The sequence below is a fragment of the Trachurus trachurus genome (assembly GCF_905171665.1).
Source record: "Trachurus trachurus genome assembly, contig: scaffold_166_arrow_ctg1, whole genome shotgun sequence".
Lineage (NCBI taxonomy): Eukaryota > Metazoa > Chordata > Actinopteri > Carangiformes > Carangidae > Trachurus > Trachurus trachurus.
Genome location: NW_028155216.1, coordinates 68,660 through 80,460, shown reverse-complemented (window position 1 = coordinate 80,460; position 11,801 = coordinate 68,660). Strand labels below are relative to the sequence as shown.

General features: G+C 42.8%; 1 protein-coding gene across 1 annotated transcript; it reads right to left on the bottom strand.

Annotated features, from left to right (window-relative positions):
• Positions 1-316: 316 nt before the first annotated feature.
• Positions 317-10,259, bottom strand: LOC311007994 (leucine-rich repeat-containing protein 39-like). Its single transcript, XM_084001425.1, has 6 exons — positions 9,720-10,259; positions 8,078-8,238; positions 6,841-6,973; positions 5,437-5,582; positions 3,907-3,978; positions 317-1,153 (listed from the first exon to the last, which is right to left on the bottom strand). The coding sequence occupies exons 1-6, from the start codon at positions 9,963-9,965 to the stop codon at positions 1,102-1,104; spliced, it is 810 nt and encodes a 269-aa protein (XP_083857551.1). The 5' UTR covers positions 9,966-10,259; the 3' UTR covers positions 317-1,101.
• Between the last annotated feature and the right edge of the window lie 1,542 nt (positions 10,260-11,801).

Here is an 11,801-nt window from a genome sequence, read left to right as displayed (position 1 = left end):
AGCAGTAACAGTCAGACGGGTCCAGAACCAGAATCCACCGGTTCATTTACACACAGTTCAGTCAGTCGGGACCAGATCGGACCAGGACCAGAACCAGAACCAGAACCAGAACCATGTGAAGTTCTGGTCCTGATGATCAGCGGAGACTTTCTGGACCTTTCACAGAGCGGTGGTCCTGGTTCAGGACTCAGAAAACCACTTTAAACTGGACCAGATCCCAGACGGGTTCATCTGATCTGGATCGAACTGGTGGAACTGGACTCTGGTGAACCCGGGGCTCAGGTCCCAGACTCTGGTCCTGGATCTCACACACACTCTCACACACACTGGTTCAGTCTCACTTTTAAACCAACTTCCTGTCCTGTGATTTTCAAATTAAAAGTTTCACCGATTAAAATTATTATTAGGATTAATTTTCCAAATATAGAAAAACACCAGAACTGGTCCGGTCCAGGATCCAGAGAGGGGGGGGGGGGAGTGAGGGGGGGGGGGGGGGTACCAGAGTCCAAACTGATCAATGAACTGATGAATTGATGACACACACACCCCCGACCCCCCAGCAAAGAGAATCCAGACCCAGACCACCAGCACCTGAAGAGCTGAACCCTGGTTCAACTTGGACCAAAAACTACAAAAACCTCTAAACCTCCAACCGAGAGAGAGAGAGTGAGTGAGAGAGTAAGGGGGTGAGAGAGTGAGTGAGTGAGTGAGTGGGTGGTTGTCATGGAAACGACATGATTGACAGGCTGGCCCCTCCCCTCCCCCGCCGCATCGCGCCGCCGCCGCAACTCGCTGAAAGGCAACAAGGAAATGAGAGAAAAGAAGAATAATAAGAAGATGATGATGAAGGCAGCAGCAGCAGCAGCAGCAGCAGCAGCAGCAGCAGCAGCGGCAGCGGCGGTGGCGATGGCGGCGAAGGGGGAGAGGTGAAGGTGTGTTAGTGTTGGCGGTCCGGTTCCATCCGGTTCCATCCGGTTGGGTCCGGTCACTTGAGGTCCAGCACCATGCTGGCCGGGTTCTCCAGGTATTCCCGCCACAGGTTGGAGAAGCGGCACATGGTGGCGCCGTCGATGATGCGGTGATCCGCCGACCAGCTGACCTTCATGATGTGAGCCGGGACCACCTGACCGCCAGCGCCGAACCGGGGCAGCACCTGAGAGCACACACACACACACACACACACACACACACACACACACACACACACACACACACACACACACACACACACACACACACACACACACACAGCGTTGGAATTAGCATTCGGTCAAAAAAGTAAATAATATTTAATGCACATCTGATGTTGGACATGTCTTTTATTTTGAAAAATAACTTATATTGAAACCATAGACTGTAAAAAGAATGGACGTAGCGTCCGTGACGTCCCCCATTGGTTTTGGGGAGTCGTTTTTGTGACTCAAATATGGCGGCCTGAACAGCGCCATGTTGGATTGGCCGGCCGAGAACCCGCCCACTGGCCTCGAAGCAGCTGTCCACGGAGCTGCTCGGACCTGTCACTCAACGTTTACGCGCCCTAATTGGCCAGAGTTTTAACCTAATAACAGTAAAACGGTAGAGTTAAAAAAAAATTCACCCCCCTCAGAGTGTGTGCGGGGGTAGAAACTATCGATTGAGAAAAAAAAAACGTTCTGACACCAGGCTTTTAACATGTTTATTGAGGATGTAAAATCGGCGATTTTAACATGGGGGTCTATGGGGAATGCTGCTTTCTGACACCAGCCCCCAGAGGAAGCCGGGGGGATTGCAGTTTTTTGAACGCGGAAGTGAGCTTCACTTCTCAGACCCACAACTGCCCCCTTGGTTGGAATTAGCAAGCACAACCGCCTACACCTCTGTAGAGTCAGACTGGCCCAGATTTACCCCGGCTCAGATCCAAACTGCATCAGATGCCATCAGGCCCCTGCCACTCTGGGACACATGTTTTGGACATGCTCAAAACTACACATATTCTGGTCAGAGATTTTCAATACATTCTCTTATATTTGTAAAAAAAAAAAAGAAGAATCGAGCCAGATCCAGTTATCTCAGTATTCGGGGTTACCCCTAGCAACAGCGGGCTATCAAAACATCATTCAGACTTTATAGCATTCTCAACATTACTAGCCCGCCGACTTATCCTTTTTGGTTGGAAATCAACCACACCTCCATCCCATTCACGTTGGGTCCGTGAGGTGATGGCGTTTCTTAAGCTAGAAAAAATCAGATGCACAATTCAGGGCTCTGTAAAAAGGTTCAAAAAAACTTGGTGCGATTTTTTTAGAATACTTTACAAGTGAATTTGATGCAACCACCTTAGATCAGTAGCTCTCTACCCCCCCCCCTTTTCTCTTCTCTTCCTGTCTTTTCTCTTGTTGATTTTCTTTTTTCTTTTGGCATGTATCTGTACATGGGTTGACTATTGAAAATGTAACAAATTGAAGCAAAAGAAAAACTGTCTATGTAGTACGTATGTATGTATATTATAAAAGACGCACACTGGAGATGGGATCCATGTATGGTATTCATGCAATTGTGTCTGTTTTGTTTTTTCTCACTACAGTTTTTTGAAAACTCAATAAAAAACAATTTGAAATAGAAATTAGCAAGCAATTTTCTTTCCGCTATGTACTTTAATTAATTGGATGCTGCGCTGTTTTACAAAGCTTTAATCCTGGTGCCAGCAATTTAGACGTATAGTGTATTCTATATTATAGCTATAGACACATACTATGGCTCGTTTGAAAGGTGAAACTTTCTGCTTCCAATGGGGACAAACCGTTTATTTCTATATGCCTCCGTTCCTGAGCCATCCAAAGCTAAACAGTGACCAGTTTTCATCAAAATCCCTGCTTGTTTTCTAGAAATGGAGGTATAATACAGCGTCTTTTATGAAATATGAGCTGTTTGTGCCTTTCACTCTTCTGATACTTACATTTCTGGGTCAAAGGGCTCGTGGAAGATAAATACTGTTGTTATATTCACAAAACCACCATGGGGGGGGCGCTACAAAACAACAATAACACAACTACTGCTCCACCGGACTGGACTGAGCGAAGCCTGGCGGGTGAAAGCAGAGCGGCTGAGCTCCAGTCAAACTCTTTATACTCTTATATTTTGCATTAAAACACAAACACACACGACGTCAGGATTGAAGCTGAACGTGTTCGCTAACTAGTGGCACCAAGGCCCAACAGTAGATTTAAAGATATGGGCTGTTTTATTCAGTATGTTTGGCGCCTAGAGGGCTGCGTGCGCCACTGATTCGACTCAATGCAGCAATCATCAGAAACCGAATTATGATAAAATGTCCAGATTGTGAGTTTTCATGAGTTTTTGATCCTCATCTATTTCAGTTCTGTTCATCATAGGTCCCAAATTCACACATAAGGTGGGTTAGAGTGGTTATTTTCTTATGTCTTTTAGCACTCAATGAGTTAAGAGGCGGCCTGATGCTACTGCGACGCACAGTGATAATCTACTGGTTATCATTACTTTGTACTCTAATAATCCAACCTGTCTCAACCCGCGGGCCATAAAATCCGGTGGTTTCCTCACCCAGATAACTTTGGTGTCAGATGATGCCTTCAGATGATATTTAGATCCATTCAGAGCCTTGTATATCTGTATAATGGGAGTGATCGGGGCACCGAGATGCAGCCTCTAAATAACATTATCTGCCCCGAAACTCGTTCATTTCAACAGTATTATGTTTTAATTCACTAGCTCTAATTACCTTTTTTTTAATGGCCCCCAAACATTTTGAAAATGGCCTCATTTTTGAGACCATGGGGCCAAAATTGCCCCGAAAATACTTTCTTAATTTCTTACCCCGCACACACACACAGGAAGGGGGCGGGGCTTGTCTTATCTAAGTACTTCGTCGTGGGAAAGCCTGTAACTCACCTGCATTTTCCCCAGCGCTCCGATGGCGACCTCAGGAGGGAGGATGACTGGTTTGGCGTACGTCCCTCCGATCTACAACACACAGGAGAGAGAGAGAGAGAGAGAGAACATGATGATATGTTCTCTCCATGGTAACCACCCACTCCACAATATATTTAACTCTCATTTCCTCTCCCTTCCTCCCCTCTCCTCTCCCCCCTCCTCTCTTCTCCTCTCCCCTCCTCTCCTCCCCTCCTCTTCTCTCCTGCCCTCTTTTCCTCTCCTCTTCCCTCCACTCTCCTCTCCCCTCTCCTCCCTTCTTCCCCTCTACTCTTCTCTCTCCTCCTCTCCCCTCTTCTCTCCTCTGGTCTCCTCTTCTCCTCTCCTCCCCTCTTCTCCCCTCTCCTCTTCTCCTCTCTCCTCTCTCTCCCTCCCCTCCTCCTCCCCTCCCCTCCCCTCCCATGAGCCCTTTCCCCTGCTGTTAAACCGGCCTGCCCTCCCTTCCATTCACAGTTAAAACTCTTATTATCTGGATTTGGTCATCTAGAGAAGCTTGTATCTGCTCTGAACAACTGGGGTAAAGGTAAAGGTGGATTACGTGATCCTGGATGGCAAAACAAGGGATTTCAAAACCCTTTGAACAACTGGGTCCAGGTCTTTAAAGAAAAAGTTTGAATCTACAATGTAGAAAGCGATAAAAATAAAGAAGTCCAGTCTGGACCGGGTCGTACCTTGTAGGTGATGTTCTGGCAGCTCTGGTCCAATGAGGCGTTCAGGATGGGGAAGTGCAGGAGTCCCAGAGAGGCAGCCTGAGCCAATGAGAGCACAGCATCAACGTCAGCGCCAAACATCACGTGACCAATCAGCATCAAGGTCGCCCATCAGGCCCCCAAAAAAATTATTGTAATACCTATTTTTACTTTGACGTGGTGTGTGTTTGAAAACAGGGTACAAAAAATGTCCCTATCAGGGGAACGTTAGTGATTTTTCACAGGATCTGAGGGTTAAACATACATTTGCAAGGCTAAGCTTAAAACAATTGTGTATTTCTGTTGCAGGTGTAAAATTGTGGCATTCACAAAGCAAGGAACTGAAAAGTTGTACAAGTATGTCTCAGTTTAAGAAAATGTTTAAAAAAGAAAAGATAAGCGTCTACAAAAAAGAAGAAGGAGAAAGAGAAAAAGAAGGGAAAACAATAAAAGATAGATAGACGAGTGGTGTCCACTGCTATTTTGTTTGTTTTCTTGTCACTACTATGTTTCATCATCTTTAATATTTTGAAATAGAGTATAATATTGGTGTTGAAGTAAGCCAATGTAACTATAACAACAGAGAGGGGCAGGTACTATAGGTTTTCTTCATCCTGCTCCTTTTCATTCATGGTGACTATGTGTACATTATGTAAATATGCGCAACCCTGTGTATACCATGAATGGAATAAATCAAATTAAATGTCTAAATACAAATATGTAGGCAAAAGTCCAAGAATAGATGTATAAATAAAAGTGACAGAGTGCGGGGGGCTCACACTGTGTCTCCACCACCACCCACCTGTGGATGTCCTCAGGTAAACACTGCAGGCGGTTTCCTCCCATGTCGAGCCACTCGAGCGCCGGCAGAGCGACCACGCAGTCCGGCATGCCGGTGAAGTCGTTCATGGACAGATCCAGGTGCTGCAGGTTCCTCAGGTGTCTGAACTAGAGAGAGGGGACACACAACAGACCTGAGACCAGCAGCTGGACCAGAACCTCTGGATGGAGAACCTTGTTATTCATGTTAGTGCTCGTGCTATCAAGCGTCTCAGAGGTCAGTTTAGTCTGAAGAGCTGAGAATTTGTGGAAGTTAGTCGACTCTCAAACTTAATAATAAAAGTTTACTGGACTACTCCCCCAGATGTTTAAAGGGATAGTTCAACATTTTGGCAAATTGGCCCATTGCCATAATCCCTATAGTCATAGCAGTAGGTTCGTTACCTTTAGTTGTCGGTGCAAGCTGTTTTTAGAACGGCGGAGCAGAGCCGTGAGCTGCTCAGAGCTACGCTACGGAGGCTCATGGGATTTCTTGGTTTTCCTCATCAAACTCATCAAATACACAATCCAACAACTCCAAAACGCTCTGGTGGACAAGTTGTGACCTGCACATTCACCACGCTATGAGATAATAACACAACGTTACCACACAGAGTTGTTTTAGAGGGAAATTCATGCAAAACCACTGATGCACGTTGCCTTCAGGGACAGTTTTTCATCAAGCAGTCTCTGCATTTACCTCTAAAACAACTTGATGAGTTTGATGAGGGAAACCAAGAAATCCCATGAGCCTCCGTAGCGTAGCTCTGAGCAGCTCACGGCTCTGCTCCGCCGTTCTAAAAACAGCTTGCACCGACAACGAAAGGTAACGAACCTACTGCTATGACTATAGGGATTATGGCAATCGGCCAATTTGCCAAAATGTTGAACTATCTCTTTATTAAATGATTAAAACACCTTTTACTACTGTAACGAACATGGGAATGCAAAAATAAAGTGGTTCTTTTATCAAAGTTAACGATATTGTTTGGACAGAGCAGGTATCATCCCTGTCACTGATTTAATAAGGGATGTCATCTCACCAACAGTGTAACATGAGTTTAATGAACTGGAAAGATTAGCAACATTTATTTTTCATTTATTCCCAATGTATATATTTTGTATTACTTAGATTAGTAGATTACAGTTGTATATAAACTGTTCACTGAGATATTGCTAAAATATTTCTATATTCTTAGATAAGGGTCAACTTAGAAGTGACATCATCTAAAATTCAGTTTACGGCACATAGTACTGTGGTAACTCGGCTCTGAGACCGGCATTTAAGATTCAGTCCTACACAAAGTCTGATTATAACTAACTTTTAAGTGCATCTTTCAGTCAATAGTTTGTTTTACTCATAAGTCGACTCCTATCTGGTCCGTACCTGGTCAGGGAGGTGGTCGAGGTCCCGGTTCATGGCCAGCTCCAGTCTCTCCAGACTCTCACAGCCGCTCAGCTCCTCGGGAACCACCTGCACTCTGTTGTAGCTCAGCATCAGCTCTCTGAGCCGCGTCAACATCCCCGAGACCAGAACCAGAACCAGGAGGACACATGGTGAGACCGGCTACAGGGTCGGTCTTCTAAACCCAGGGGTGCAGATCCGATGCCAGGATTGGGGGGGACACAAAAGTGATTTTTTTTTTTTTTTGCCCATATGCAACTCATACCATGCCGCCATAAATCACAACTCCGCAGAGTCTCGGCATATCATTCAAAAAGTCCTGCACAGGGAATCATTTACTGTGCTTATACCTTTCTTGTTTATTTGTCCTAAACAGCCAATAGGCTATCACTGCTGTTATATTAGTAAATTATAATTTAAAGGGTGACAATTTAAAGGGTGATTCTTATCTTTCGCCTCCCACCGACCCTCCCAGATCTCCAATTCTTCTCACCATCTTCCTTTTCTCCCAGTGTATGGAACTTTATGCATGATTAATTGATATGGATGAATATATAAAATATACAAAAATATGAATCCTAAGATTGAGGGGGTCGTTTTCTTTAAAGCCTGCTGATGTCATCAGCGTCTGTGAAAGAAACTACCCATCATTTGCATCGTAGTGGAGGAGACTAGAGGTGGAATGTGGAGTCAGAAATATAAAGGGCTGACCCAAAAAAATCGAAGCTTCGAAGCTTCGTTCGTTGCCATGGTAATCGATCTTTAAGTCCGTGATCGATTGTTTTTTTTTTCTTCCTTTTTTCCTTTTTGACACGGTTCTCATCGGCAATTGTTACATTAAAATGAGTAGGCGACTTGGCATCCTGGAAACCTGCTTGATTTATGAGATATGCAGTGTTTGTTTGCCATAACTTTCATTATTTCCGCTACGACCCCCCCCCCCCCCCCGATCGATTTTATGTACGCGAAGCTTCGATTATCAAAATATGATAATCGGGTCAGCCCTAGAAATATATTTGTCAAACATTATTTGTTCCACCATTTCAATAATTTCTTTTTAGATGTGAGGAATGTGAAGTCTGAAAATACATTTGTTAAATTTTGAATAGTTTGGGGTATTTTTATTGGGGGGGACAATTCATGTTTTTCAGAAATTCCCGTTCCCCCCGGGATCTGCACCCATGTCTAAACCCCCTCTTTGACCTGTCGGAGCTACTACTGACCGATCTGTTTGGGGATTTCAGAGACGCCGTTGCGGGACAGATCGAGCACCAGGAGGTTCTGGAAGCTGGAGATGAAGTGAGGGATCTTCTGCAGTCCGGTCCGGTGGAGCTGCCACTCCTGGACCTGGTTGAGCTGGACCAGACAGCCCGGTAGGACCTGCAGAGACAGACACTCACATCAGACCAAGGGCGTCATTTATGATATTTAAAAAAACAAAATTACTGGATTAATCAAACAATAATCGATTATTATATTAATTATCAACTATTTTGATAATCTAATAATCAGTTTGAGTAGTTTTTTTAAAGAAAAAAAGTCAAAATTCTCTGATTTCAGCTTCTTCAATGTGAATATTTCTGGTTTCTTTGTTCCTTTATGACAAAGTCTCTCTTTGGTTTGTGGACAAAACAAGACATTTGAGGACGTCGTCTGGTGGTTTGAGAAACACTGACTGATGTTTTTCAACGTTTTATTGAACAAACAAAAAATCAATTAATTGTTTAAAATAATCAACAGATTAATTGATAATGAAAATAATCGTTAGTTGCAGCCCTATACCAAAAAGTAACTGAGTTAGTAACTGAATTACTACATAATAACAGTAACTATTGAGTTACTTTTATTTCATAAAATGCTCAAATGTGTTAGACTAGTTGATGGACCGAAAAAAAAATGTATAACGTAAACTTTAACAGGTGTAGCCTATTACTATTTTCTGACGGGACTTCTTGAGTCAAGTAACGGCGCATTTTATTGTCAGTAACGGTAACAGCGTTGTAACGGGGAAACAGTAACTTTTTTGATTACTGTTACTGAAAAAAGTAGCGCCGTTATTTTACGACCTAGACATAGTAATCCCTGGTCATAGTTGGTCAAGTCCATATTCTGCTCAGAAACATAATGAAAAGAGCCACAAGGCCAAGAAACAGTCTTAAACGGTTGGTTCATCATATAAAAGGAGAAAAGACACTGTCCCAAGGAGGTGATAGTCATATCACTGAGTTAAAAAGTTAAGTGTTATCTCAAGTCAGCTGTCTGGTCTCAGTAGCTACTGAATTGGCTTTTCTCTCTGAATCAAATTGTTTTTTTTGCATTGTGCTATTGACAAGCTGTGATGTGCTATGTTCATAATGCTTCATCCAGGCAAGATAATAATACTAATAGTGGTAAATGACTGAAAGGTGGGGATGACAAAATAAAGAGGTAAATAAGCCTTGTCCTTTTATCAAAGTTAATGATTTTGCACTTTTCTGCTTAAAAAAAAATCCCTATACAGACAGATATCTTAACCCCCTCCAAATGTTTAACCCAAAGCTACGCCCCTGCATCAGACTGAAGACTGGACCAGGACAATCTGACAGATTTACCTATTTAAACTTGCACTTGCACTTTAGAAACTGGCACTTTATACCAGGCACTTTACAGATCACATGCACTTTATGTATAGGTATGAATGTGTATATGATTGTGAACCACTGTATAATTCTTGTGCATTTCTGTCTGTTTGTGTGTTACCTGCTAAGGGACTACGGATGCAAATTAGCAAGTTGCTAACTCTGACGCATTTACATTTGTGCACACGTACGAATGTTCATTAATGTGTATTGTCCCTTTTAAATAAATAAATAAATAGATACCTTCCACTCCTCCTGCTCGATGCGGAGCACCAGCCGTCCGTCCTCGGTCTGCAGCTTCTGTCTGAGTGGAGCCAGAACGGCCCGGTCCTCCCAGACCCCCAGGCTGAGTCTGGAGCGCCGCTCGGTGCCGCTCCTCCTCCTCTGCTGCTCCTCCTCGTCCTGCTCCTCCCTCCTCCTCTTGATCCGGGTCTCCCACAGAGCTCTGACCGAGCCGATGGAGCCGCACACCACCACGCCCCCCACCATGGTGACCACGACGACGATGACATCACAGCGCCGCACGGGGAGACAGGCGAGATGACCTCTGACCTCTGAGCTGCAGCCTCGCTCTCCTCCTGATCATCCTGTCGTATTATCACCAGAGGAACAAATACTAAACATTTCATTTCTTTGATTTCATTTCTATTTTACTAAATAAATTGTAAAGAAAACTGTTTTTTCTAATTATTCATTTAATTGAGGCCTGTATTGAGGCTGCATTTTGTAATAATGTAATTAATTTCACCTCATGATGTAATATTTTGTAAAATCTGCCACATTTTGTAATAAAATTCTTTAACGCAATATGTAATAAACTTTGCTGCATTTTGTAATAAGTTGTTACATTTTGCACAAAATTATTATTAAAGTTTCTATATAAAAAAGTGCAACACTTGTATTTTGTAACTAATGCAATATGTAACAACTTATAACAAAATGCGGCAAAGTTTATTACATATTACGTTAAAGAATTTTATTACAAAATGTGGCAGATCATTACACATTTATTGCATTATAATGCAACTTTATTACATAATGTGGCACTACAAGGCCTAATCTATTATTTTTATTATTTAAATTAATGTTTTTTTTTTTTTTAATCCTTTTTAAAGTTATTAGGGAGAGATGCACCTACATTTTTTTGTGCTTTGTTGCTCGATGACAATAAAGGAAAATTGAAATTTACAAGATAACAGAAAATCCTCATTTTGGTGAAATTACAACAGTGATTTATTTGATTTGATTTGTTTTTCATTAATCTTCACGTTGTCAGTTACACAGAATGAAAAAAAAGTACATTTACTCTGAGTGTATCTTGTTAGTTGTATTTTCATTAGTGCTGTAGTATTACAGTGCAGTAATATAACAATGTAGTGTTATTGTTGTGTAGTATCACAGTAATGGACTGTTGTGTTACAGTGTTGTGGTACTGTAGTCTAACAGTGTTGTAGAACTACAGTATAATTACAGTAGTATTATCATAGCACCACTGTGTTATTGTAGTACTGTAGTATTACAGTGTTGTATTATCAGAGTACAGCTGTACAGTGCTGTGCAGACAGATACCCACACCTCTACCCCCACCTCTTACCCTCTTACCCCCCCTCTTACCCTCTTACCCCCCTCACTCAGAGTCACATGACTGGGTCCTGGTCCTGGGTCCAGGGAGAGGAGTCGGGGTCTCTCAGCCAATCAGAGCGGAGGACCTCCCACCTTCTCTCTGACCTCTGGAGTTTCTGACCGCGTGTCCTCCTGCACGTTGGGACGTTGTCATGGTGACGGCAGCATCTGGTCCACACACAGCAGCCCTACAGAACAAGGATGGGATGTAGGAGCTCAGTGCATCATGGGAGTTTGGTGAAAGAAGCTAAAATGAGTCGTAGCAACAAGTAATAAATATTTGACACATGAAGTAAACACATTGGCCTTTGGTCAGCCCTATATATTATGGTATTAAACTACATCTTTTTATTTAACTAGGCTAGTTAAGTCACAGTAGCATATACTGATTTGTTGAACTTACAGGCTTGTTACTAAGTATGTATTACAGTTTTTTTCAGTCGCTTTGGTGCTTTTCTCACATCACTCTTAACATTTGCACAACAGTTAGTGCATTTCTCAGAACAATTATCACAAACTGCAAAACCTAGTGGATGACCTGCAAAAGCGCGTCACTTGCTCAAAATGGATTGTCCATCCCTCAAAAGCAAGTACTCATGTCAATGAAACTGTCAGTGTCGTCAAAATGAGAAGTCCTGACACCATCGTTTATGAACAAGATGGTCAAATGGCTTTGTCATGTTTTCATTAGGACACTTTATT

Excerpts from the sequence above, each read along its gene's own strand:
- LOC311007994 (XM_084001425.1), bottom strand. The coding sequence starts at position 9,965 with ATGGTGGGGGGCGTGGTGGTGTGCGGCTCCATCGGCTCGGTCAGAGCT. Across the intron at positions 3,979-5,436 it reads TTACCTGAGGACATCCACAG|ATCGGAGGGACGTACGCCAA; the intron begins GTGGGTGGTGGT and ends TGTGTGTTGTAG. Across the intron at positions 1,154-3,906 it reads GAGCGCTGGGGAAAATGCAG|GTGCTGCCCCGGTTCGGCGC; the intron begins GTGAGTTACAGG and ends GTGTGCTCTCAG.